Source organism: Eutrema salsugineum, unplaced genomic scaffold (assembly GCF_000478725.1).
Source record: "Eutrema salsugineum unplaced genomic scaffold, Eutsalg1_0 scaffold_13, whole genome shotgun sequence".
Lineage (NCBI taxonomy): Eukaryota > Viridiplantae > Streptophyta > Magnoliopsida > Brassicales > Brassicaceae > Eutrema > Eutrema salsugineum.
The window spans coordinates 1,637,113-1,661,760 of NW_006256885.1; the positions used below are offsets into that span (position 1 = coordinate 1,637,113).

The window sequence follows — 24,648 nt, forward strand, 5'->3', positions numbered from 1 at the left end:
CAAAATGTCTCAATGGAAAGCAAGATCATTCCTTCTTTTATATTCGAGACTCGGTTATCATATTTCATTCAAAATCTTGGGAAAAACATTTTTGATAAACAAAACATCACTGTTGTTAAAAAGCTTTCTCGTGCATTTTCCAGAGATAAATTGTCTTAAATATTTATATTAATTCATTACCGATTAATACGTTATCTTTCTTCTGAACCAATGTCTATGGAATGCTTGTATTCCGATTCTTCATAATGTTAATGCAAACTGCTTGGTTTTCAGATGACTAACCAACTTTCAAATCAGTAAATATGATCTCAAGATTTAGTTGGTAACTATAAAGATTCAGTAGCACAAAAGCATAGTAAATATGTTGGCAATTAGTTTCACGTGAAATAATTTTGCTAAAGGCTTTACGTGAATTAATTAATGTCTTAATGTTTTTTTAACAAGGTAATATAGTTTTTGGCATGCTTTTTGTGGAACATGAAAAAGGTCTTGGACACTTGAGAAACAAATTCCATGACATATGCAAATGATATATTCGAATTATATGTTTGTTGAAGTACAAGAATAAATTCTATGACAAATGCAAATGCATAAGATATATTATTCTAACTATATTTCCAACTATCTGTAAGGGCCAATCTTCGAAGCCAATATTTGCACGACAAGACAGAAACGCGTGAAGACGCGTAAAGATATGAAGAAAACAGAGGGAAAAAAAAAACAGAGGACACTCGTGAGTGCACGAAAAAAGGTGCGGTGGAGAAAAGAAGAAGAAATAATGGTGTCAAAGTGTGAGAGGAGGATCTAGGTCTTAGCGTAAAGAGACCAACCAAATTCTGAGTCTACACGAGAGGTCTAGTAATTTGAAAGACCGGATCCGTAGGTTCAGCCGCTCATCTGTCCGGTCCACATGACAAAAGAAGTCGTTAAAACTCAGAAGAATTTAGAAACATAGGGTTATAAGCATTTGAGTAACAAAATAAGGAAAATACTGAAAAACAATCCGTTTTGTGACTTTCATAAGATCGAGGAAATAAGATGATATTGAAACAAAGCTAGATGAAGGAGAGCCAGAAGAATCTACATTGATGATTGATATTGAGACCATGTACATACATTAGTTATCGACAGGGTCCATCCAAAGGTCGCCAACTGAAACAAATTTAAAAAGCCATAAAATCTACGAAAGTAGTTTCCCTAGGTATAAGAACTCACACAAAATTGGGCCTAATGAATAAATATCTAATTTCTTAAGAAGAAACGAGAAAAACAAAAACAAGATTAACAGCTATTCATTAAACAAGAAGATGACTACCAAAAGGAGAATATCAAAACCCGTCTCTTCTTTTCACCTCTGAGCATGAGGTCCAAGTTTTTTTGTTTTGGTTCCAATGTCATCAATCTTTTCCATGAGATGATGCATAGTCTTTCATTCTTTCTTTCACTTGCTGCAAGAGGTAGGTAATCAACATTTTATTGTTATAACAGAACAGCTTAACTACAAATGCAGAGAAATATGAAAACCAAAACTGTTGTTTGAATGGGGACCTTTGTAACTCACCTTCAATTCTTCATGGAGAACAACAAATACTTTCTTCAAACGTTTGTGCCTCTGCAGATTAACATATACAAGAAAGTCATCATCAAGTATAGTGTGCAATTAAAATGCAAAAAAATGTTTAGTATGCCTCGAAAACTTCAGTAAACAAGTTGAGTTCAATCTTCAAGGTTATATCAAAAAAGTTTTTCATAAGAGATTAAATTTATATGTTCAAATGGTTAGAGGTAGAAGACTAACCTCCCCATATTTGCAATAAGACTCCTTCAAGTGCTCCACAATTTTGTTATATCTCTCCGTGTCCCTTCCTTTTGCAAACTTGAGGTCTTCCCCCAACTTTTGAAAGTCCTTTCTGCGAATAATGGAAATATACATTTCAAGAAGCTGATAGACTTGGACAACACAAATGATCTGAGATTTATGAAAAAAGAGTTCATCTAGCTACCTGTAGCTCTCTAATATCTTGTTAATGGAGCAGTAGCTATCATATTTATCCAAATATTCCTGCATATAGGCTTTATACCTGAAACAGAATAACATTGTCAGTCTAATCGAAACATAAATACCAAGCAATTAGATTTCCAAACATTATAGTTTCAGTTTACTCACTGTAAATGGTCACTAATAGGTCCCTTAAGCTCAGCAGAAGCTTTCTCGTATTTCAAATAAGAAGAGTATTCTTTATCGAAAGATGTCATTTGTTTCTCCTGGACAACACTGTCACCAGGTATTGAAGTTGCATCTATGTGTCCATTGATAGAGTTTTCAATTTTCCCAGACGCATGTCTTTTACTCTCCCTTGATGAGCGGGATGTGGATGCTCGTTTGCCATGCTTTACAACGGGCGTTTTTTTGTTCGTCTCTCCATAACCTTCTACACTGCTTCCTACTCTTGCTCTACTATTTTTTTGTCTTGATTTATAAGCTGCATTACTCTGTGAGCCAATTTCAGTATCTGCACCTGTAAGGTTCTGCTCATGCGACTGCAAAGGCCACTTCTGAAGTCTTTCTGAATCTTCAACCACGTGTTCGGGCAATACTTTGATACCGTTGCTGGCATGTGAGGGAGCTGGCTTTTTTGGGTCGGATTTTTTAGACCTTCGTTTCTCCGAGTCAATAGCCAAGTTTTCTGAGGTGCTTGGTTTTATATTTGACTGCCTAAAAGAACTTTTCTCTTCGAGTTGCTTCAATGCTATATCTTCGACCAATTGTTCACGGAGTTCACCCAACTCCAATTCCGAAACTTGTTTTTGGAGCACAGATCCATTTTCCTTAGGTAATTTCGCCGAATATGTTCTCTGACTATCCAAGGGAGAAGAACCTATGCCGAAGCCTAAAACATTCTTAGGATCCTTGTCACTTCCATCCAGTTCACCATGTTTCCTATTGGATGTGTCAGAAGGTAATGAAGGTCGAATGGCTGGCTCACCATCTTTTCTATTCCTTGGAAACTTATTTTTCAAATGAACATCATCTCTTTGATTGCCCCTGATAGCCTTTCCTGACCGAGTCATTTCATGCGGAAAATGGTCCCTTTCTTCAGATTTACGAACATTGCCTAAGGAATCAGAATGTTTGTTTGATTTACCTGAACTATCAACAGGCTTCATTTGACCATGTCTATTCGACTTTTCAATAAATGGCTTCTGAAGTCCTCTAAGTGGATCTATTGTTTGACTGGCAGAGGAGTTGAGAAGTTCTACATCAGACTTGCGCTCTGAACGCTGTGAATCTTTACCAACGGAAGGTATTGGATTGAAGCTCTGGGATTTCATATTTTTCATCCGTGTTGATTTCTGACTCTGGTGCTCCAAATAAGGGGCTATTTGATTCTGGTCTTTGGCCAGCCTCTCGGAGGTGTCAGGTTGGTCATTTTTAAAGTTATCTTTCGTTGTGTTCTCTGTGTCATCAAACAACTGTCCAATAAAATTTTGGCGCTCTCGTAGCTTGTCGTGACCTGAAGCAAAATTGTCCTGCCCTGAAATGCCAACTTCGTCATTCGCAGTGGGACTGGTACCAGTTGTTGCTTCCATTTTCCAGTTATTATCAGAGAAGTTTTTCCTGTCAGCTTCAAAACCATGACCCCCATCTGAACTGTTCCCCTCAACATCAACTGCATCAGACCCAAGACCATCGATGTCAACCGCGTCAGAATCATGACCGTCAATGTCGACAGGATCAGAATCATGACCCTCGATGTCAACAGCATTAGAACCATGACCTGGGAGAGTAATAGCATCCTGTTCAGCCGACTGTATTATCTGTTGAGGCTCCCTGTCACCATCGCTCATGATATCCACTTCCTCATCAGAACCATCCCTACTGTTAGAAGAAGCCTCGCTATCACTGCTGCTCCCGCTGTCACTTCCTTTACTGTGGCTCCCACTGTCACTTCCACTGTCACTGTTATCACTATCACTGTCACTATCACTAGAGCTACGAGCCTGACCTTCTCTATTCTCAGATCGCTTTTCCTCATGAAGAATACCAGGTGAATGATGCTCAATGTCAACATTTTCTTGCGCACTCAATTGCTCTGCTAGATGCACAGGTAAACAGTCTTGTGAACCTTCTCCGTTCCGCTCACACACAGAAAATTTCTCCATGTTGCTGCCCCCTGGAGCAGGTAACTGATCGCGACTGCACTCAGTGATTGGTAGCAATTGCTGGTGTTCAGGTGAGCTGAAAAATAAAATTTGTACCAAGACCAGATACGACAATACAGGGGAGAGGACATAAGTAAAAGTATAAAAGATGCATATGTTGTAGTTTATAGCTTCTCGAGATCATTCTACCCAAAAATAACAATTATTCAATTAAAGTTCATTCTGCAGTAAACAAGCAACATTTCATGATATTCTTCTCTTATAATAGATTCTACTCTCATGCGCCAACCTGATTTTACAAATCACATGCATTATTTATGTGGATACGCCTGTCCTAATTTCTAGAGTGTCATATTCTACAAGGACAATGCAACACTATCGTTTAGGGTACACATACCTTCCGCTATCAGGTGAATGTTTTTTGTAGCTTTCCAACTCTGCTCCTGATTTTAAGAAATACCTTGGAGCTTGGAAATTTGCAATCTGGTTATCAACTACAATTAGGGACACAATAATAGATGCTGCACTTCATAAAACCACACCAAAGTTTTCAGGACTTACTTTTTTCAAAATTGGTTCAATCTTCTTTGCCGCATTAGGGATTCTATTTCCAACAGCTTTCTCTAATGCCTACAAAAAAATGGAGAGAGTGAGGTCAATTGTGTTGGAAGCAGACATTGGATATGAAAATAGCATATATCTGGCATTTGATCCATGTTATTACCTTTAAGGTCATTGGAGCCTCTTCTAGAAGATCAACCAGCATTGTCTGCAAATCTATTTCTTTATTAATATTGGCTGCTTGGCGCGCAGACGTGTCCCTTAACGCATTATTTGTCCAAGTTGATGGATCTTTTTCGCTAGCAACCATGTTCTCTCTGCCCTTTGTCTGGACTGGTGTGACATTCTCGTTAGCTGCATGAGTTTTAGCAATATTCCCAATCCCATATGATGGAGGGGTATTGTATTGATTAGAAGGAGATGGTCTTGGGGAAGCTGATAGCCTATTTTTCACAGCAGGGGGTGAAGCCCCTGGTCTGAAAGAAGGCTTTGGACCTCCAGTTGAAACTACAGTAAACCACAAGTGAAAATTTTAGAATTGACAAAACAGCAAGGGAATATAATAGCACCCACGCCTAATGTGTTACGACAGGCGCATTGCAATATATACCTGAAGGTGGATCAACTTTCCGCTTCTTAGGCGGAGGTTCCTTCTTCTGTTTATTTGACATTCTCCATGGACTTGCTGAAAGCACAGGGAAGACGATACAATATTTTTGATTATACTTAACAATTAACCCATACTAGATATTTAGAGGTTGGGAACCCAAGAGAGATGAAAACCTGACCACGCAGTAAAATTAACAGCAAGGGTTTCAGATTCAACCAAGAATTTCTTAAACCACTGAGTTTCAAAGGAAAAGAGAAAATGTGGGAGGTACAAACAACGCTTAACAACAATCTCATGTTAGCTGCCCAAAATTTCAAAGAGATAGATGGAAGCTGTTCGTATGGATAACAGATAATAGAACGAAAAAGTTACCTTCAGCAAGAGCTAACTGCTTCGTTACTGTTGGATTCCCAGGATCTAAAACAATTGCCCTGACATAATCAAAAATGTAAGGATATTTCAGGCATAACCACTTTGATGAGACTAAGTTAAAGGACACAAAAGTATGCAATCTGTTATGCACGGTAAGAAACATTCTCGGACTAGTGTCACAAAAAAACAGCTCAAAGTACCCAAGATGAAAATTACATGAGTAAACTAAAATCAGAATCCATGAAAGTAGAGGCTGACATCCACAGCAGCCTAAACGCAATAAGGTGAACAATGGGTATACCGATACTTTGTTTATAGCTCCACCAAGGTTATATGTTATCGTGCCAAGACTCATGAGAAGACTACCCTACCCATAGAAGACTGCAAAACCAGAAATTACTAAGAGAGCAGACACCTTTGGAGCTAAAGGACAGACTATGATGAAAACAGATTATAGATATTGAGATGCAACAAAAAAAATGTTTGGTCAGAAACTGTACTTGCGTGATTTGGTTCTCTGCTCAGCTTCAACTGAGCGCATCTTCATATGGCTTGTGGTTGACTCATCTAGAGTTCGCTGGACGTTCAATTTTCGCCAAGCACATCCAGCCTCAACTAGCACACCATTTCCATCTTCACCACTTTGGTGCTCTTCATATATATCACATAAATCACCAGGCTCCCTAGACCAGGTAAATTTGAACTCCTTCCCACCAACATTAATAATCTGCTTAGATCAAGAACCAAAAACAGCTGGAAAGTGTCATGATTCAAAACGGAAAACCTAAAATGAAAATATGTTGCCAGTAGAATAAAGAGACCATACGCAGCAATTCAATGATTAAGCCAATATACAATACAGTACATGCTCAACCAATAAGCAAGTCAATGTCTACCCAGAATCTACCAAGTAGCAATCTATACAACAGAAATTCAAATCCAGTATTACATTACAATCTACTCTCTATAGAAGCTATTTCTCCCCAATTTCACTAATTTAGGGTACCTTGATTGAAATGAATAATCAAAATGATCGATAAAGAGAAGCATAAACTACTAAAGCAAACGCATTCAAGATTCACCCAAATGAAAGAACGCAACTAGCTTGAAGCAATTCAGCTCGAATCACAGAAACTATCTCTCTCCGAATTTGAGAATTAAGTAGAAACTCACATTCCCAGTGCTATTGTTAGGAAACGCATCGAACTTGATCTTGGCGGCTCCACCCTGTGCTTCCGCCCGCTTGATCTCCTCCACCAAATCAGGAGCCAACCTTATGATCATTCCAAAAGCCGAAGGACTCTCCCTCGGAACAAGGCTAAAGCTCTCCTCAACCGTACGAGCCGCCGTCGACGCCGTGGCGGCCGCCGCCGCCTTGACGCTGGTGATATTCCGCTGCCGTGGGGCGGCTGCGGAGCCACCACCTCCCGAGGACATCCTCCCGACGGGAGAAGGATGCCGGTTCGTAGGAGGAGGGTAAGAATTGCGGTTACGGCCCGGTCCGCCACCACCGCCTCCTCCTCCACCACCACCTCTACCGCCACCGCGACTAAGTTTCGACGATCCTCCGTACATCCTCCGGTCAAATTGCGCCGTCGTCACTGCAATATCCTGAAAACCATGTATTCGCGTATACGTGTGTGTATAGATTTAACTGATTGAGACGCGCGAGCAAAGAGAGAAGAAAGAGAGAGAGACGATGATTAGAAGAAGAGAGAGAGAGGGACCCAAGAGAGGGCTTCTGTTCTTCTCTTCTCTTCTTCTTCTTCCTCTTTTTTTTTTTTAATTTTTCCTTTTTTTTTTAATTTTACTGAATGTAAAACGGCTTCGTTTTGAGGTTTAGGTCTGCTTGAAGTCTGAAGCTAGCGGTGAATAAATCGACCCGACCCGATTAGACCAGAGCCCACCCGGCTATACACGTCCGGACCCGACCGTAAAGGGCGAGAAGGCTGAAATATATAGAGACGATCCAAGTAGAGAAACAAAAAAAGGATTTTTCAGTTTGCCTTCTCTTCAAGAAAGAAATCAACTTCGCTCTCTCTCGGCATCAAACATGTTAACAGGTAAAACTTCTTCGAGTTTTCTTCCTTCTCTAAGCTTAATCGATGTTTATGCTCCTCCCTTTTTACACTTTATTTTGTATCCAATGCTAATGTAAGAATCGCTGGCTTCAGCATTTGAATTTAGTAACCTTTAGTTACCCTTGTAATCCGATCTTGTCTTCGTCTCCGTGAGAAAGAAAAGGTTTTTTCATTTATGCTTTTGTTGTATTTCGAGTTGTGACTGTATCTATGCGTCTTATATTCTGAAGCATATCTTCCTTGATGCTTTGTATCATTAGCTTGAATGTTAATGTCAATCTAAGTCCGGAGTTAACCGATGTAACTATGTTTGTAAAATTCGTGTGTTGATTGTCTACAGTAAGCGTGAAGTGGCAAAAGAAGGTGTTTGAAAGTATCGAGATTGATACTAGCCAGCCTCCTTACGTTTTCAAGGCTCAGCTGTATGATTTAAGTGGAGTACCAACAGAACGGCAAAAGATTATGGTCAAAGGTGGACTTTTGAAGGTAACTTGGATTTTTACTAATGTTGTTCCTCAATTTGTTTCTTCGTGATGGTTTACAACATATATTTCTTTCGATTGATGCAGGATGATGCAGATTGGTCCACAATAGGACTGAAAAATGTAAACACTCTCTTGCATTCTATTGGTCCTGTCTGCCTGGATTGATTATGGTTTTATATTCTTTGTAATGTGCGTTCTAATTAACTTTTCGTTTTGACTTTACTAGGGTCAAAAATTGATGATGATGGGAACTGCAGATGAAATAGTGAAGGCTCCAGAGAAAGGTCCTGTTTTTATGGAGGATCTTCCTGAAGAAGAGCAGGCCGCTAATCTGGTTTGTTTTTTTTTTTTTCTGAATTTAGGAGCATTGTCTTTCCTATGCTTTTGTAGTTTCTGATATGTCGTAGCTCGGACCCAAATCAATGAACCTTCATGACAGTTCAAGGAATCGGAAAAGCATACTACATTGATAGGCATTTTGAAAACTGGTGGCTTGATTCCTTATCTTTTAGAAGTTTTTGATCATATGGGCTAACAAACATTACAATTGGTTTCAGGGTTACAGTGCTGGCCTAGTCAATCTTGGCAACACCTGTTACATGAACTCCACGATGCAGTGTTTGAAATCTGTCCCGGAATTGAAATCTGAATTATCAAAGTCAGTCTGTCTCGTTTTTTTGCTTTTTTTGTTCTAAAAAATGCATATATCTCACTTATGTAATGTATTGCCGCTATCTCATGTAAACCAAAATTCTTGATTTTTGCTCATTAGTTACCAATCTGCTCGAACCAAGGATGTGGACCAGACTTCTCACATGCTCACGGTTGCAACACGTGAGCTGTTTAGTGAGCTTGATAAAAGTGTCAAGGCTGTTGCACCTATGCCGTTCTGGATGGTTAGTCTATGTTCATGTAATGCTTAACAAATATGCTTGTTTTACTTCGTCTTCTTAGTTCTTTAAGATCAAAATTGGAAAGTTTTGCATTCAAATTAACTTGACATTTTAGTTGTCATTACAAAAGTGAAGTTGTGGGTTTCAATGGAAACTTGGGAATAACTTTGAATAATAACATTGCCTTACGGCCCAGCTTATGATAAATATGCATGTTGTTGGGTTGTATGGAAGCCTCATTCCAAACACTTTTTGATGGTTCCCATCATCAGTTTCCAAAGTTCTTATCATAAGTTTCAGAATTTCTCATCATAAGATTTGGAAGTTTCTAGCTTTCTCTCATACCAATTTTTGGTCTTAATGCAGGTGTTACAAAAAAAATATCCTCAGTTTGCTCAGTTGCATAACGGAAATCACATGCAACAGGTTTGTTGCTTATTGCCAACTCGGGTTGCATTGTGGTTTTAACATTTCAGTTTGTGAATTTAGGAACTTTTTAAATGTGTAACAGGATGCTGAAGAATGTTGGACACAAATGTTGTACACTCTTTCCCAGTCCCTAAAAGCACCATCGCCTAGCGAAGATCCTGATGCTGTCAAGGCCCTTTTTGGTCTCAACCTGCAGAGCAGGTTACAACACAAATTTCGCATTCAAATGTTCTCTTGTAATCTCATTTTTTATAGATCCTTCCTATTTGATTATATGGTCCCGCTGATCTGTAAACAGCCATGCAGTATCTTCAAGGGTCAAATTGAGATGCTTGGAAATGTTTAAAACATCTGTTGCAATCGTCGTAGTAAATCCATCTGTGTGTCTGCATTATGTTTGTTGCATGGGTATCTGTATGTTGTTTAATGCCTGCTCGACGAGGCAATATATGACATTTTAGCATCTGTACATGTTCATTTGAAACCTAGAAATATGAATCCCTGACCGGTGTTTCTCTGTTTTTCTTGTGTAGAAGAAATGTTGTGTGTTTATTAAACAGGGTATTTTTGTTTCTGTAGGCTGCATTGCCAAGAAAGTATTGAAGAAAGTTCTGAGACAGAATCTGTCTATTCTCTGAAATGTCATATATCACATGAGGTTAACCACTTGCATGAAGGATTAAAACATGTGAGTAATGCTATCAATCCATTGAAGATTTTGTTTCGGTTTACTATGAGGCATTATCATGATTATGTGGGAGATCCTCCTAAGTTCGAACTCAAAAAATATAACTGTATTTGCTTTATCTTTTTTTCGTGAGAAAATGAAGGCCCAAACTTGTGGTTCATTATCATGTATTCAGATTTTTTAGTTTGATTTTACCATCCAATCTTGAATGTTGTCACTATTGTTCATGCGGCGTTAGAACTCTGCCAGTTCATATGATAAAGAGTTACAAATCTTCTGGCTTGTTGTAGGGACTGAAAGGAGAACTTGAAAAGACATCTCCTGCCCTGGGTCGTACTGCTGTTTACATTAAGGAGTCTCTTATAGATTCCTTGCCAAGGTGATTAGTCTATGCTTACTATTTCTGCTCTGTTCTGCACTACTTGGTTCCCTTCAATCATTTTTTGACAGGTTTTATAACCAACATTTTCCAGAGGAAAAACTTAGACTTAATGCTATTTCTAATCCTTTTTCCTCTGTTAAGAAGTATCTTAAACTCTTCTTGCTGATCTTGAAGGTACTTGACTGTTCAGTTTGTGAGATTCTTCTGGAAAAGGGAGAGTAATCAGAAAGCAAAAATTCTCCGGGTATGGAAGCTTTCTGTTTTTATTTACTTTAAAGAGAGCTTGGATGCACAACATTATTATGATAGTCTCTTCGTTGAACTTTGAAGAAAGTGGATTATCCGTTGGAGTTGGATATATTTGACCTTTGTTCTGAGGATCTTCGAAAGAAATTGGAAGCTCCTCGCCAGGTATACACTGTCATCGTTTTCGAGGTCTTATTATCTGAAAAGTGGTTAACCAAATCAACTGACAAGCTGTGTGTTTCAGAAACTGAGAGATATCGAAGGTCAAAAGTTTGGTCTGCAAACGAGTGCAAAGAGTAGCTCAAAGGGTGACGATGTGAAAATGACTGATGCAGAGGTACAAAACCTTTATTTATCTACTAACCCTGCGTTAAATACGATTGTCTACGATCTTTGCTCAAAATTTCTCTGCAGGGATCGTCAAGCGGAAGTGGCCAATCATCCACAGGCGACCAACAGGGAGGTATATTCTCAACGAACCCCTTCTCAACATCTTTCTTGTATAGCTTGGAATATATGTTGGATTCAAACTTTGGTTATATTTAATGTGCAAAGTTTACCTGTGAGTAATTGAAATAATGGAGCAACTCTAGAAAATTTTAGAGAGATGGCTACTTGCAAATAAACGTGGATACTTGTTCGAGTAAAGTATATGTTTCTATCTTCTTAACTTTATCTTGCACCTTTGCCTATATAGGTGCTTCGTCTCATATGACCGGAATCTATGACCTGGTCTCGGTGTTGACCCACAAAGGCAGGAGCGCAGACTCTGGGCATTATGTTGCATGGGTCAAGCAAGAGAGTGGTCAGTTCCATTATAACACACACGCCAAAAAAGACTTAATTATATTACTTTAAAGCTTACACATCTGTGTCATGTAAAACTTGGGAACACCAATAACACATGTTTTTACAGGTAAGTGGGTTCAATACGACGATGACAACACGAGCCTGCAACGCGAAGAGGATATCACTAAACTCTCTGGAGGAGGTGATTGGCATATGGCATACATCATAATGTACAAGGCTCGTCTTGTCCCCATGTAATCCCTTCTCTGTTCTTGATTTCACTTCTTGAAACATTTTTTAAAGATGTACCTTTAGTCTTTTTTAATACAAGACCACCTTCATGTTTCTCTTTATCTGATTTTTTCACTCCTGGAAATTCTCATATTATTGTTTTGTTATCATTCTAATTTTATAACACCAGAAAGCTTCAAAACGTGTATGTGTTTTCTCTAGAGGTCCCAACCTGGATATCGTGAATGCACCAATAAAATATCTTATACGTTTATTTCAAAGAGATAACAAAAAAAAATAATAAGAATAAATTGGATTGATAGGGATGTCACATTTATAACAGTGAGATGAATAGTACTCGTCGCACTTGTAGTAAGTTATCAGTACAATAGATAATTCAAATTGACATCTATTTTGTGGGTCGATCACGGATCGAGGTCAACAAAGAACAATTATCAAGAAACCAATTTTTAATAATTTTCTTTTCTTGAGGGCTTCACACATTGGATCTTTTATTACAGAAAAAATATTTAAAAAATAAAAGCATTGACCTCCAATGTAAATTCTATCTTAAAGAAAATAAAATTATTAACCAAAAATTTCACAAAAATATTTGTACAATAAGCAAACATGAATTAAACAAAAACAGCCCCCACAAGACATGTGGAATTGGTTATGTAATAAGTAATACGAGTGGACCATTACCAAAACAGTCATCAAAGTTATGAAACAGTGAGCCCATCACAAGAGGAATTTCAGAAATGATAGCTTAACACATTTAGTTAAACACTGTCAATTCAGCTTTAAACCAATATTGATTCTTCATTTCAAATTTTTTGCCCTAATTAGTCCCTAAGAAGTGGACCATTATTAAAATTCGGTATCTTAGCGCTATCTAGTATCTATAGCCACATGGACCACAATTTAATTTGCCACCCCTTTTCATTTTGACTTTTTATTATTATTTTGTTTTCATTAAAATAATCTCTATTCAAAACTTTGTTTCATGGTATGGGTAGAGCCATCTACATCTTTTTATTACATATGCACTAGATTATTATTTGGTCTTTTTCTATCCAAAATACATTAACTACATATATAATGTCTGAAAATGTACGTAGAATTTGACTTTTCTAATTAGACAAATAGTTTTCTATCACTGCATAATTTTATATTAAAAATAACTAGGTTTAATTTTAGAGTATGACTGGACGTCTCTAAACCTAATTAGTGCCTAAATGTTAATCTTAGAGTTTGAATGTTTTGATTGGACATGGAACCTCAAATCATGCCTTGGTGCATTTGATCATAGTGTTCGATTGGACATTGCATGCAATCACGCCTGTGATGCATTCCATTCACAGTTTTGTTTTTTGGTCAAAGTCCATTCACAGTTTTGGAAAATCAAAAATAGTAAACTCAAATTTAGCAGGCAAAAAATGTAAAATAAAACAAAAAATAAATATCATATAGAAAATGCAACTTGTTGTTCTTTGTCTCCCCGGTCTAATACAAAATATCTCAAATTGGAAGAGCAAATTTTTGTAACCACATTGGATCTCTCGTATATGTATCCATTTCCAAAACAAAATTTTATCGAACAACTAAAATCCAAAAGCTTGATGTCTGTTGTGGTAAAATAATTCATTTATTTATAGGGTATGAATCAGAGAATGAGGTGCATGGCATAAATGTCAATAACATTTTGAGAAATTGGGCATATTAATAACAAGATGTTACATGTAATCCACCAATATGATGAGAAAACATAATATAATTAGTTCATAATGTATGTCGGCGTGCCATTTAATCGGGTGTAGAACAATCGTGGTAAAAACTTCAACCATCGCTATTAGCTTATAAAAACAACAACGTATAGTGATTCGCTATAAACAAGGAACACTTCTAAAATTTTATGGACAAACCATTTCCATTAATCAGTGTTGTATGTTCCTCTTGATTCTCTCATTACAACTAATGGATAAAATTGACTTAAACAAACCAAAAAAAAAAAAAAAACAAATCCTGAATTTCCTTCGTTTCTATCAAACGTTTTAGGATCATCAAACAAACTTCAGCCCGAACAATTGGACTGATAAGTAATCACCTAAAAGATTGTAATATAGACTTATCTATTATCAGTTACCACTATGATATTCTTCAAAGACCATGATCAATCACTCGTTTTGTGAATATCATTTCGATTGTTTACCGACTTTTGAGAATAAAAATAGAGCCGAGAATAATGTTAATTTTGTTTTATTCTGAGCGACTTATACTTTTGTCTTCTTTGTCTAAATAATTGATAGCTAAAAAGTTTTCATCACTCTATAAATTATGGCATAATAAACGCCATTTTGAACCCAAGAAAAACTGGCGACTACTAGTAGGGAGTCAATATCATTGGTTCTAGAACTTAGGTGCCTAAAAGTGATTACAATACATAACTAAAATACGAATTTGTCACTTGCCGTAAGAATGTTGCTGATCTATGTCGGTTCATGCACAATTATTTTATTATAATATTCGCTTCTACGAACCCTATTCTGCGCATATTTAAAAAGGTTTTAACAATTTAAATATAGTTTTCAAACTTACTTATCAACCAACTAATGACATAGGGAATGCAATAAAATCGTCGGCGAAATACCTCACGGTTCAACATAAAATAGTAATAAGCCAAAATTTTCAAAACCACGTCATGAACTTTGTGGATCATGAGATAAGTAAATAACAGTCATTTAATAGTATTTTAAACTAGAGAATTCTCAAATCAGAGCGCATAAAATAAACTGAAAATCTTCTTCTATTACACAAGATTAAAATTTTAACAAACCGATGATCATTATATAAATAAAATAAGAAAAAAGGGAGTAGTAGGAGGAATATATTACCAAAATGACATAACATCGAGCGAAACTGTTCATTGTCTACGTGATGACTCTCAAGTCACCTAAAATCAGTTTTTGCAATTTCATATTAATTTACCAAAACACCCCTCCATTTCTTCTTCTTCTTCTTCTTCTTCTTCTTCAGTTTTTCTCCACTCTGTTCATAGCCAGATCGGTCCAGGGGTTACCTCCGTTACTAGCCGCTTCGTTCCTCCTCAAACCAATACCCAAACCCATACCCGGATCCCAACCCGACCCGTCAAGAATGATCCCACCAAGACCCAGCTGCATATTCGACGCCAAAAGCGAGCTAAAACTACTCCCACCACCAATCTCCATACCTTTCACGTCTTGGTCTCCGATCGGAAACCCGTAAAGCATCCGGGTCGGATCCGTATCCGGTTTAGTCCCGTTCTGTGAATTCGGATCCGGATCCGGGTTCTTAGTCTTCTTGCTGTGGGAGTTTGAAGGAGGAGAAGAAGAGGAAGTGGATCGTTTGGCGTTCTTGCGAGAACCTCCTCCGACGGGGACGTTGCGGAGAGCGCCGCCTTTGGTCCAGTAACGACGGCAGCTTTTGCAAAAGTGACGGGGCTGTGACAGATTGTAGTTGTTGTAGTAACAGAATTTGGTGTTCGGTGAGTCACAGCGAGGACACTTTAGCTGTTCTTGCTCTGGAAACTGCGTTTGTTGTTGTTGCGTTTGAGTTTGTTGCTGTTGTTTCGCCATCATCGTCTGATAATAAGCTGCTGGATCCTGCATTTCTTCTTATTTAACGATTTAAAAGTGTGGAAAAATCTCTTCTTTTGTATAATCCCGGAAATTTTATCGAAATCCCAAATAGAAAAACAGAGTCTTTTCCTGAAGTTTTGTTTTTTAACGATACCTTGTAAAAACCTGTTTAAAGACAGAGAAAAAAAAAGATCCAAATCTTGGAGGTTTAAAGAAGAGAGAGAGAGAGATAAGAGAGTGAAGGATTTTGGTGGTTTTTATAGAGAGAGGAAGTGGTTCTTATCGCATAAATAAGACAAATTCAACACTTTCTCTCTCTAGAAGCAGAGCAGAAGAGAGAAGGAGAGGAGAGTTTTTGGGCTAAAGTCTAAACGACAAGACAAGCTTGTGAGCTGTGGTGTGACCAGTCTTATAGGGCAAAACCCAATTACCACAAGATTAGTGCTTCCGTAATCTTCCACTTTTTTATATATGTTATGAATTAATTATTCAATTTTGTGTTTGTATAGTTTAGTTAGATGACAAGAGCATGGTGTTGAACTTTTTTCATTGACTTGTTGACTTCTTTAACTACTATCATAGAGTTGTTTTTTGTTTGATGTCATTTTGTCGGAGGGGTTAAAAAGAACTTTTTTATATACTTTTTATGATTTAGAAGACTTGTGGAACTAACAGTTGATCTATATAGCTTTTATTGAACACCGTATAGTGATCGGTATTAACTGTGAACTCTACAAATCGATAAAACTCAAAGTTTGTAAGTATTATGAATTTGTAAATGGAAAATAATGTTGAAAAGTTTTGTATAAATCGAGGGGTAATAACTTTTTCCAACATATTTGGATACGCCTGTCTTCGTGCCAAGATGGTTGTTTGGCTTCATATGTTTAGACAATATCGATTCTACGTATCTTTTTGTTTTCTTATATTTGTTCTTACTTTACCCCAAAAACAAACACAATTGTCTTTTCCTTTTGATGGCTAAAAGTCTCTACTTCTTTTTCTATTTTGTAGTGTTTAATTATCTGCTGAAATTTTATCATTTAAATAAAAAAATAGACTAAGGAGACGAGTCTCTCTTCAGTTGAAAAGAAGAATATCAAAATCGATAAGAAACCAAAATTTGGGTTAGTTAAGTGGCTTATTTACTGTTAAATTCACCAAAAAAAGAGTTTGACATTAATGTAGCTTAGTTTTTACTTGAATACAATCAAACTCAATTTCACCCACCAAAAATAAATCATATTTGTGGAAACATTCATGTTTTAATGTTATTTTTATTTAAACTTTAGACTTTTCGCCCATAATATTTCTCCGTTTCCGAAACTAACCGTTCATTATGTTAAAGACATAAATCATTTCTCCCAAATAAAAGTAAACTAATGATTTTAAATATTCTCAAATATTCTCATAATTTTGCTTGGGTCGTTGAATCCAAGGTTTGTTTCAAATGTTTAATTCCTGACGGATTTACTTAAAACTGTTGTTAAAAAGCTTGTTCACCTTGAAAAGTAGTTGTTGGTCTCTTATTTTGAATTTGACAAGTTTACTATCGAATAATAGCCAATGCTAATCTAAAAAAAAACATTGTTAAATGTTAACGAAGAGTTTGCAACCATTTCTCTATATAGTATAACTCGTTTAATTATGTTTCTTCACGTCGATCTCAATACCTTTTTATTCTGAAATTACTGATTAAACAAAACCATAATCAAGAAGACGTCAAACAAAAGGCAACAAAAACAGTTGTTCTCTCCCGCCCATTTCCAATGAGTTTTCTCATCCATGCACCGGCCTTACACGTACACCTCAAATTCTTTTTGCTATAAAATAAAGAAAATTAGATGTAAGTAATCAACTAATCCATTTAGCAATTAAATCAGACGTGATTAGCATCTAATACTATAATAACCAGCTAAGATAAAAAAAAGATTGAAAAAGGAAAACACAATGAGTCCATCATTCACTACCATAATTTCTAAAACCCACTCTGGCTCAAGAATCAGGAGACAATAAGTAGTAGTTAGCGTTCTTGTGAAGCAAGTATGTGCAATCGAGAGATCATTACACTCAATATCGAATCGAAGCCGTTCAAGTTGCATTGTTTGGAATGAATCAGAACCGTCCGTGTGTCAAGGAAACAGAGATTAAGGATATTGTCGTAGCGTTAAGCTGCCGTAAGAGCTGACCATTTGGCGTTCGTGTGCTCTGTTTTGCCAACACGTGGGGACTAACACTCCACTTTCTTTCTTGATTCCCATCATCGCGTCGTTTCTACGGCTACGATTTGTGGCTGCGGCTTGACGCATGGACGGCTCTGATTAAACTTGGCCCCTTCGAATATTTTGTAACCAAATCATATTGGAGACTGATGAGAAGAGAAGACAGTAGCCAAAACAACTTGCTCATTTTTTTCGAATTTTGTAAGGTTACGTACAAAAAAGAATTTCACTTGAAATACCAAAGTAGGAATATTTTTTTTTTTCATTTCTTAAACGCTAATTATCCTCGTTAATCAATTCGCAGGATTTTAAATGTGGTTTTTGAAGGAATGTATCATGAGAAATATATAGAAAAAAAATAACCAAACGAATGTAATATAAACATAGAAGTATACTTTATAGAAGTAAAATTTAAAGATTGTAATAATATATAAATAACAAACCTCACAAGTCATGCGAGAAAAAACTACAATCACGATCTCTCTTTAAATCGGATTCCCTTTTCCTGGTTCTTGTCCAACAATTTCAACTTACCGAGACAGAACACAAGTAAAAAGCTTCTAAGAAACTCACGAGAAAATGGCGAATTTTTAGCTGTTGAAATGAGTAAAAGATAATCATTACCAGTGATTGCTATTTTCCAACCATTTCCCCGCCAAAAAAAAGAAAGAAAGAAAGAGTCGAAGGATGATACAAAGAGGGAGCATACAAAAGGAGCCAGTTTTTAGTTGTGATATGAAGATGCTGATGATGTTATGATAAAAGCATCTCTGATCCTTCAGTTTCACAAGTAGCCAAGCTTCTTCTCCACTTGAGTATATGTTTTTTGTTTTTTTGTTTTTTTTAAGCATAGTACATGTACAAACTGTTGGCAGCGGCGCAAGCTATCGAGTTCTCTGTTGGATGCCATGCAAGATGCAGTAATTTGGTTGTATGGTCAAAAGAATTACCATTCCCATGGACTCCTGGACTCTCTGCTCCTGTTTCCCAAAATTTTAGGAAAGTATTCATTTTCTGTTCTTAATTCCCTTAAAAATGCTTATGCTAAAGACACAGAGATATAAACTCACTGACCTCTTCTAACCACGCGTGTTATACTGCTTAGTGATGGTCTTGATGGCCTCGCGGGAGTTGTGACTTGTCTTCTATAAGTTTAAACACACATTTTTTATTTGATCACATACTTAGTTAGACTTGAGGAAAACATTGATGTTGCTAGGCTAGCACCAGTTTGCTAGTGTACCTCATTGGATTTTTGCTTGCTTCCAAGGTTGTAGTTTCAGTACTTCCCGGGGAAACACCAAACACACGGAAGAGATTGCTGGATAAAATGTTAAATCGGGGAAAGTTTATTCCTCAAAGTCGAAATCTAAAAACAATAAAATCAAAGAAGACGATATGCGTTTTACAAGCATTACCTGTAAGAACCTGTAGCCACTCGCAATCCGTCCCCACTTAAACAACACTCGAACTTATCGAAGATGGAATCGTTTTCATATAAATCACAGAGCTGGAAATGGTCACAAAATGGAAGTCATCAGTTATGCACCCAGTTTGCTGACGCTAATTATCCTCGATACCATTTCGCAGGTTTTAAATGTGGGTTTTGGTCTTAAATATTCGTGAAATGGTCACAAAATGGAAGTCATCAGTTATGTACAAGAAACTGACCTTTGGTCTTAAATATTCGTGAACCGGGAAAGTTGATACTGGACCTGAGTCCATGTTGATGTCCCATAACTGACATGTAAAACATAACCATGTCTTCAGTTTTCCTTATACAGTTAGTTTGAAACCAATCACTAATAACTGCAAGGACATGGCATACTAATGCCAATATAACAGATGTCGCCAAATGCAAGTCTCTCGATTTAATGAGACATAATGCAGCGGGCAAATTCGAAAAAGAACGGACCTTAAGCGTCATATAGTCACGGCTAAGTATATATCTTCCTTCTTTCGCAAATTTGATGTCTGAAATTGAAGCAATAATCTCCGTGAAAAATGATCTAGAAGTTGGTGTCTCTGTGTCCTCAAACCTGCAAAAACAAGCAATGTGATATCTGTGTTATTGGAACAAGTCATAAAACACAACAAGAGAGTTTGGATTCCTTTATGTTTGCAATACAAGTATGGTATCCTCAACATCGGTAGTTGTGAAAAGCATTCACATTCTTCTAGAAAGCTACTTAAGAAATTATTCCTAAAGTACTTGAAGTAAAGCTATCCAGATGATAAGTCTATTGTGTTGGTGCGAGAGATGTTAAAAAACACACTCTGACAGAAGAGCTCAGATAATTATACAGATCTAGAGTACATGCACCTTTCTATAAATTGCCTTACTGAGAAGCTTAGTAGGTTTACCAGTCTCAAGACTTACAATTTGGAATGTGAGTCACATAAAGCTGATTGTCGCAGATCAATCAGGCGAATTGAGCCTTTCGAACTGCTATACGCTAACGTATTGCAGTGAGTAGGATGAAATTCGGCTGATGTGATCACCTCTGCAACAACGAACATGATAAATATTGCAGCTCCAATTAACTTCCCCTCAACTCAAACTTTTACTTAAAAGTAAATCAAACAAGTAGGTAGAGAGATGACAAGATGAATGCAATTGAATATAAACGTGCTTAACATTTAACAGGAACACAGTTTATTGACCAGGCTATAGTATCCAAAATGACATTTGAGAGCTGTTTGCCTCAAAAAGGACCGCCACATCATTGAAAGAACATAAAAGAGAGAAGACAGAAAGGTAATAGCCAAGTTTGATCATCCATCTCAACACACTATTTTTGTAGCACTTCAAAGGAAAAACGCAGCTTACCAGTTAGATCTTCCATATTCGCAGGCTTGACATCAACGATGTTAAAACTTTGATTGCTGATCTCCAGGTTCCAAAGATTTATTCGCAAATCGTCAGCAGAAATAAATGTCTCGCCGTCACTTGAAATTTTGATAACAAAATCACCAAGAGAAGAACATGATCAATGCAAGTAAGAGGAAGGAAAGCAAACTATGTAACCAAATGGACGGATAATCTACCTATTGTTTGAGATTGAATTGATATGATAATCATGAGCATGAGTGTACACTCTTCGACATCTAGCCACAGGGCTAGTCTCAGGGCTAGTAGTTACCTGTAGGTTGTAAATGAACTATTAGTCTACAATCTGAGTAAAATTAAAAATTCGGCATAAGAAAAAGAATAAAATCCTGATCAAAAAGTCGTGCAGAGTCAACTACCACAGGTAATTGCAGCGATGGGATGCCTCCTGGTGGAAATGAGTAGTCATTACTTAAAAAATTGTTTACATTGTCAGGTAATCCTCCATTAGTGAGGCCTGAGTTTGTACTGTTAGCATTACTTGAGCTTGCAACACTTCCATTTCCTAGAGATCTGGAAGAATCTGTATTTATGTCACAAATTTTCTTGATCTTTCTCTCTTGAACCTATATAAACTCCGACATAAGAAAAGAAAAGAACTGAGTTTAGATATTCAGCTGAAAAGATAACTGATAAACAAGATTTAAAGAGAAAATCATAGGAAAAGACATAGATACAATGACCCCTCAGATTTATCTAACATATATTCCACCTGTTCACTACAATCAGGATGTACAAGTACAACGATTTAGATATGACAAGAAGTCCAACCAACATTGTCGTTGTCCAGAAGGTTTTAATTCCAACATTCTAAAACATTCATACGCCATAAATTCCCAGAAACAAACACAATGCTGTGTAGACCACAGCTCCTATCAAGTCATTATGTCATTCAGAAGGCCAGCACACGAAATAAATGAATTGCTCACCTTCCAAAACTTGATGGTTTTATCATTTGTTGAAAGGAGAAAAAGAGCACCATTTGCTGTTTGAGACCATCTAATTTTGTTGATTTTCTCCTCTATCTCCAAACTCTTGAGGTAATCAAACTGGTAGACAAGGATCGAGCATGAAAAGCCAAAACAAGGTATAACCTATGTCGTAGGAAAGAACAAAGAAAGTGAAAAGACGAACCTCAGGTTCATGACTTTGAAATTCAGTTTTATAACGGAACTCCGGGTGTCTCAGTGGATAGTCTGTTCCTTCGAGATCTCTTCTGCCTCCACTGGTCTGTGATCAGCGGCAAGAAGCAAAACATCAAAAAAAAAAAAAAAAACATTTAAATCTCATCTTGAATTTAGGGAAGAAAAGGTTGAGAGGACATACATTCTTGGAATCTGTTCTCTCAAAAAGAACAACACGTCCTCCACGGTCCCCAGTAGCAAGATGGTCGCCAGATTTATCAAACTCAATCGCTGAAATTATATCAACTGCAGAGGAAACACCAGCTACAGTTTAAGAATTTCAATCCAATTTAGATAAACATCCTCTCATAAATGTGATTACAATGAAAGCTCTATGCAGTCTTGTAATCAATACGCAAGAGGTCTCCAAAAAGCACTAGGAAAGTAACCTGAACTCTATTCTTTTCCTTTTAATCAAACAAAAAGATTAAAACCAACCTTTTGTGTCCTTATGAAAACCACTAAACAAACATCCACGAAACCTACAAATTCCGATTACAAAAAAAAAGCAAAACTTTACAAATGACCACACTAACTAATCCCTTTACAATTCAAGAAGCCTAATAGATCTACAAGCCCTGATTAAACCCTAAACTAGAACCAGTCGGATTAGATCCAAATATCCAATGGGGAGCTTAAGCAGATGCATGTAATTACACAAAAAGTGAATACCTTCTTGAACTTCTTCACCAGCGCTACGTTCACCGAACACCTGAGAGAATCTCCAATCCAAAGGCGGAGGTAAGTCCGATGAAGCTCCGACATCATCACCACCGTTCATTTTATTCTACCTCTCACTGTCGCTCTCTGACACTCTCAATAGATTAACGAATCAACACAAAGGGGGGCAATAGATTAAAAACATGAGCAATCAAAAAGAATCAGATCAGGGAATTTTCAATTTTGAGCTCGAAGATGGATTTCTTCTTCTTCTCCCTCCCTATAGAAGAAGCATTCGATCAATCAGTATCATAAGATTCCCAGATTTCGACCAAAAAAAAAAAAAAAAAAAGAAAACCACACTCTCTCTCTCTTGACATATATTAATTAAAAAAAAAAGTGTTTTGTTTTGTTGTCTTCTCTTTGAGAAAAGGGCAAAATCGGGATTTCGTAGAAAGAAACGAAACGACCGAGCAAAAATGACTCTTACCGTTGTTGGCTTTTCGTTTTTTTTACTTACACGAGTTCGGGAAGTCTTATGTTAGAGTCACTTGCGGTGATCGGAGTTCTGTCAAAGTTCATGACTAATGCCTATTGGACTGTCTGTGAATGACTTTTTTTTTGTCTTTTTTGCTCAAAGTTCACAAGTGTGTGAATGACTTAGTCGTGATGATGATTAAAATATATGATTATAAGACGCCAAAGTTATAGCAGTTTTGATATATAGATCGTGTTCGAAAGGAAAAGTAAACAAAAAAATAGTAAAACGAAGTGTGTTGTGAAATAAACGGTTACTAGTTACTACATTGCTTGAGCGTCTGACTTGTAAAATTTTACAGTGATTAAACAAGAACAAAATAAACGGGGAAAATAAGAAAAAAAATTGGATAAAATATTTGTTTTCTCAACCCAAAAGAGAAAGTATATATCTTTTTTCTATATAAAATAGAGGAAATAATTTTCAACTTGACAATTCTTTACCAAAACACCTGAGTAGTAAAAAATATTTTACTTTCAAAATTCTTACAGTTTACCAATCACAACCTATGGAGTTTTATAGGAATTAAAATTTATAAGAAAATTTAGGAAATAAATAGATTTACTGTATATATATGATATTAGCAATTACTAAAATTTCATGTAGTTTCACTAAACAAAAATATATATTAATCTGAAATAAGTACATTTATCGGTTACAGTGGCATTTCAATTTCGACTTAAGCCAGAATAGTGCAACATTAAACATGAAAACAAGTGTTTAACGGAAGTGTTTGATTCTCCACTTGGTTGTAAATACTGGGATGGTTATTTCCTTTTGAGCCCGAAATCCCATTAGGCATTTCGATTCTCCGTCCAATTAAACGCTCCTAATTCCTATAGCCCATGTGTTTTAACTTTTAAAGAGCCCATATAATTCTAATAACCCATGTTTCTCGGAAACAATTCATGTGGTTTAATGATGAGAATAATAAAACTTCAAACCACGAGAAACTATACAACTATTACACTAATGATTACTCCCTCCCGAAAAACCAAGACAACCAGTACTCATACTTACTTACTATACGGCTTGAGCTATCCATTTGCATATGTATTTATTTGAATTTATCTGACCACCATATTTTGATGATCGGTTTCCATCCTAATCAGATATAGCACCGCCGTTTTGTAACTTTATTTGCAAGATCTTTTTCTTCAAGTAGATGAACCAATCCATAGCTACAAAGCAACATATCATAATTTTAGAGGTGGCAAAGGTAATGGCCAGTTCTCAACCATTTGGCGACAGATCAGTTGTAGCTTTGTCGTGGCAAATTTTATCATAATTTTAGAGGTGGCTAAATTAACGGCCATCTAGCAATCGGCTATCCGTACTCCGTAGCCATGTCATCACCTTTAATTTAGACACTATCTAATGGTTACAGTCTCAAATTTTGGTAGTAATCATGGAGTGGCCAATGTTTTGGCAGTTTTTTAGTATAGTTGGGAGCGAATATATATATATATATATATATATATATATATATATATATATGAAAAGAATCATTTTTTTGTGAAATCAGAAGTGTTATTTGAATATAGAAACCAAAACTTTGTCACTTGATTTGGAAGCAAAGGTTATTACCTCATATTACTTTAAA

General features: G+C 36.7%; 4 protein-coding genes across 7 annotated transcripts; 1 reads left to right on the plus strand and 3 right to left on the minus strand.

The window, feature by feature from the left end:
• Nucleotides 1–702: 702 nt before the first annotated feature.
• LOC18023962 (RNA polymerase-associated protein LEO1) lies at nt 703–7,451 on the minus strand. Of its 2 annotated transcripts, XR_002900759.1 has the most exons (13): nt 6,881–7,451; nt 6,208–6,434; nt 5,708–5,766; nt 5,336–5,410; nt 4,889–5,232; nt 4,726–4,794; nt 4,562–4,647; nt 2,168–4,240; nt 2,004–2,081; nt 1,799–1,910; nt 1,562–1,612; nt 1,117–1,448; nt 703–897 (listed from the first exon to the last, which is right to left on the minus strand). XR_002900759.1 is itself a non-coding variant. In XM_006406227.2 (12 exons), the coding sequence occupies exons 1-12, from the start codon at nt 7,280–7,282 to the stop codon at nt 1,398–1,400; spliced, it is 3,627 nt and encodes a 1,208-aa protein (XP_006406290.1). In that variant the 5' UTR covers nt 7,283–7,451; the 3' UTR covers nt 1,068–1,397. The 2 variants fall into 2 exon arrangements, 1 of the variants encoding a protein (XP_006406290.1); XM_006406227.2 differs by lacking the exon at nt 703–897 and having other exon boundaries at nt 1,068–1,448.
• Nucleotides 7,452–7,692: 241 nt separating this feature from the next.
• On the plus strand, nt 7,693–12,115 carry LOC18023963 (ubiquitin carboxyl-terminal hydrolase 7). Its single transcript, XM_006406228.2, has 16 exons — nt 7,693–7,770; nt 8,129–8,274; nt 8,358–8,393; nt 8,500–8,607; nt 8,831–8,931; nt 9,046–9,169; nt 9,533–9,592; nt 9,678–9,796; nt 10,175–10,283; nt 10,574–10,662; nt 10,840–10,909; nt 10,996–11,076; nt 11,156–11,248; nt 11,326–11,374; nt 11,609–11,716; nt 11,828–12,115. Exons 1-16 carry the CDS (start codon nt 7,761–7,763, stop codon nt 11,956–11,958), a joined length of 1,434 nt encoding a protein of 477 aa, XP_006406291.1. The 5' UTR covers nt 7,693–7,760; the 3' UTR covers nt 11,959–12,115.
• A 2,604-nt stretch (nt 12,116–14,719) lies between these two features.
• LOC18023964 (dof zinc finger protein DOF3.1) lies at nt 14,720–15,911 on the minus strand. The gene has a single exon (XM_006406229.2). It carries the CDS (start codon nt 15,579–15,581, stop codon nt 14,964–14,966), a length of 618 nt encoding a protein of 205 aa, XP_006406292.1. The 5' UTR covers nt 15,582–15,911; the 3' UTR covers nt 14,720–14,963.
• Nucleotides 15,912–18,200: 2,289 nt separating this feature from the next.
• On the minus strand, nt 18,201–22,862 carry LOC18023965 (serine/threonine protein phosphatase 2A 55 kDa regulatory subunit B alpha isoform). Of its 3 annotated transcripts, none has more exons than XM_006406230.2 (14): nt 22,520–22,862; nt 21,990–22,093; nt 21,798–21,893; nt 21,593–21,712; nt 21,023–21,229; nt 20,822–20,916; nt 20,604–20,722; nt 20,154–20,277; nt 19,689–19,812; nt 19,445–19,513; nt 19,192–19,283; nt 19,017–19,094; nt 18,848–18,918; nt 18,201–18,753 (listed from the first exon to the last, which is right to left on the minus strand). In XM_006406230.2, the coding sequence occupies exons 1-14, from the start codon at nt 22,626–22,628 to the stop codon at nt 18,617–18,619; spliced, it is 1,545 nt and encodes a 514-aa protein (XP_006406293.1). In that variant the 5' UTR covers nt 22,629–22,862; the 3' UTR covers nt 18,201–18,616. The 3 variants fall into 3 exon arrangements, with proteins under 3 accessions (XP_006406293.1, XP_024015461.1, XP_024015460.1); XM_024159693.1 differs by having other exon boundaries at nt 18,848–18,915; nt 21,990–22,111; nt 22,520–22,833; XM_024159692.1 differs by having other exon boundaries at nt 21,990–22,111; nt 22,520–22,833.
• Between the last annotated feature and the right edge of the window lie 1,786 nt (nt 22,863–24,648).

Coding starts and splice junctions, on each gene's coding strand:
- LOC18023962 (XM_006406227.2), bottom strand. CDS start 7,282: ATGTACGGAGGATCGTCGAAACTTAGTCGCGGTGGCGGTAGAGGTGGT. Junction 4,241..4,561: donor CATTCACCTGATAGCGGAAG/GTATGTGTACCC, acceptor TTTATTTTTCAG/CTCACCTGAACACCAGCAAT. Junction 1,911..2,003: donor AAGATATTAGAGAGCTACAG/GTAGCTAGATGA, acceptor CATTATTCGCAG/AAAGGACTTTCAAAAGTTGG.
- LOC18023963 (XM_006406228.2), top strand. Junction 8,394..8,499: donor CCACAATAGGACTGAAAAAT/GTAAACACTCTC, acceptor TGACTTTACTAG/GGTCAAAAATTGATGATGAT. Junction 9,170..9,532: donor CACCTATGCCGTTCTGGATG/GTTAGTCTATGT, acceptor GTCTTAATGCAG/GTGTTACAAAAAAAATATCC.
- LOC18023964 (XM_006406229.2), bottom strand. CDS start 15,581: ATGCAGGATCCAGCAGCTTATTATCAGACGATGATGGCGAAACAACAG.
- LOC18023965 (XM_024159692.1), bottom strand. CDS start 22,628: ATGAACGGTGGTGATGATGTCGGAGCTTCATCGGACTTACCTCCGCCT. Junction 21,894..21,989: donor AGAGAACAGATTCCAAGAAT/GTATGTCCTCTC, acceptor CGCTGATCACAG/ACCAGTGGAGGCAGAAGAGA. Junction 20,723..20,821: donor AATTCAATCTCAAACAATAG/GTAGATTATCCG, acceptor CAAAATTTCAAG/TGACGGCGAGACATTTATTT.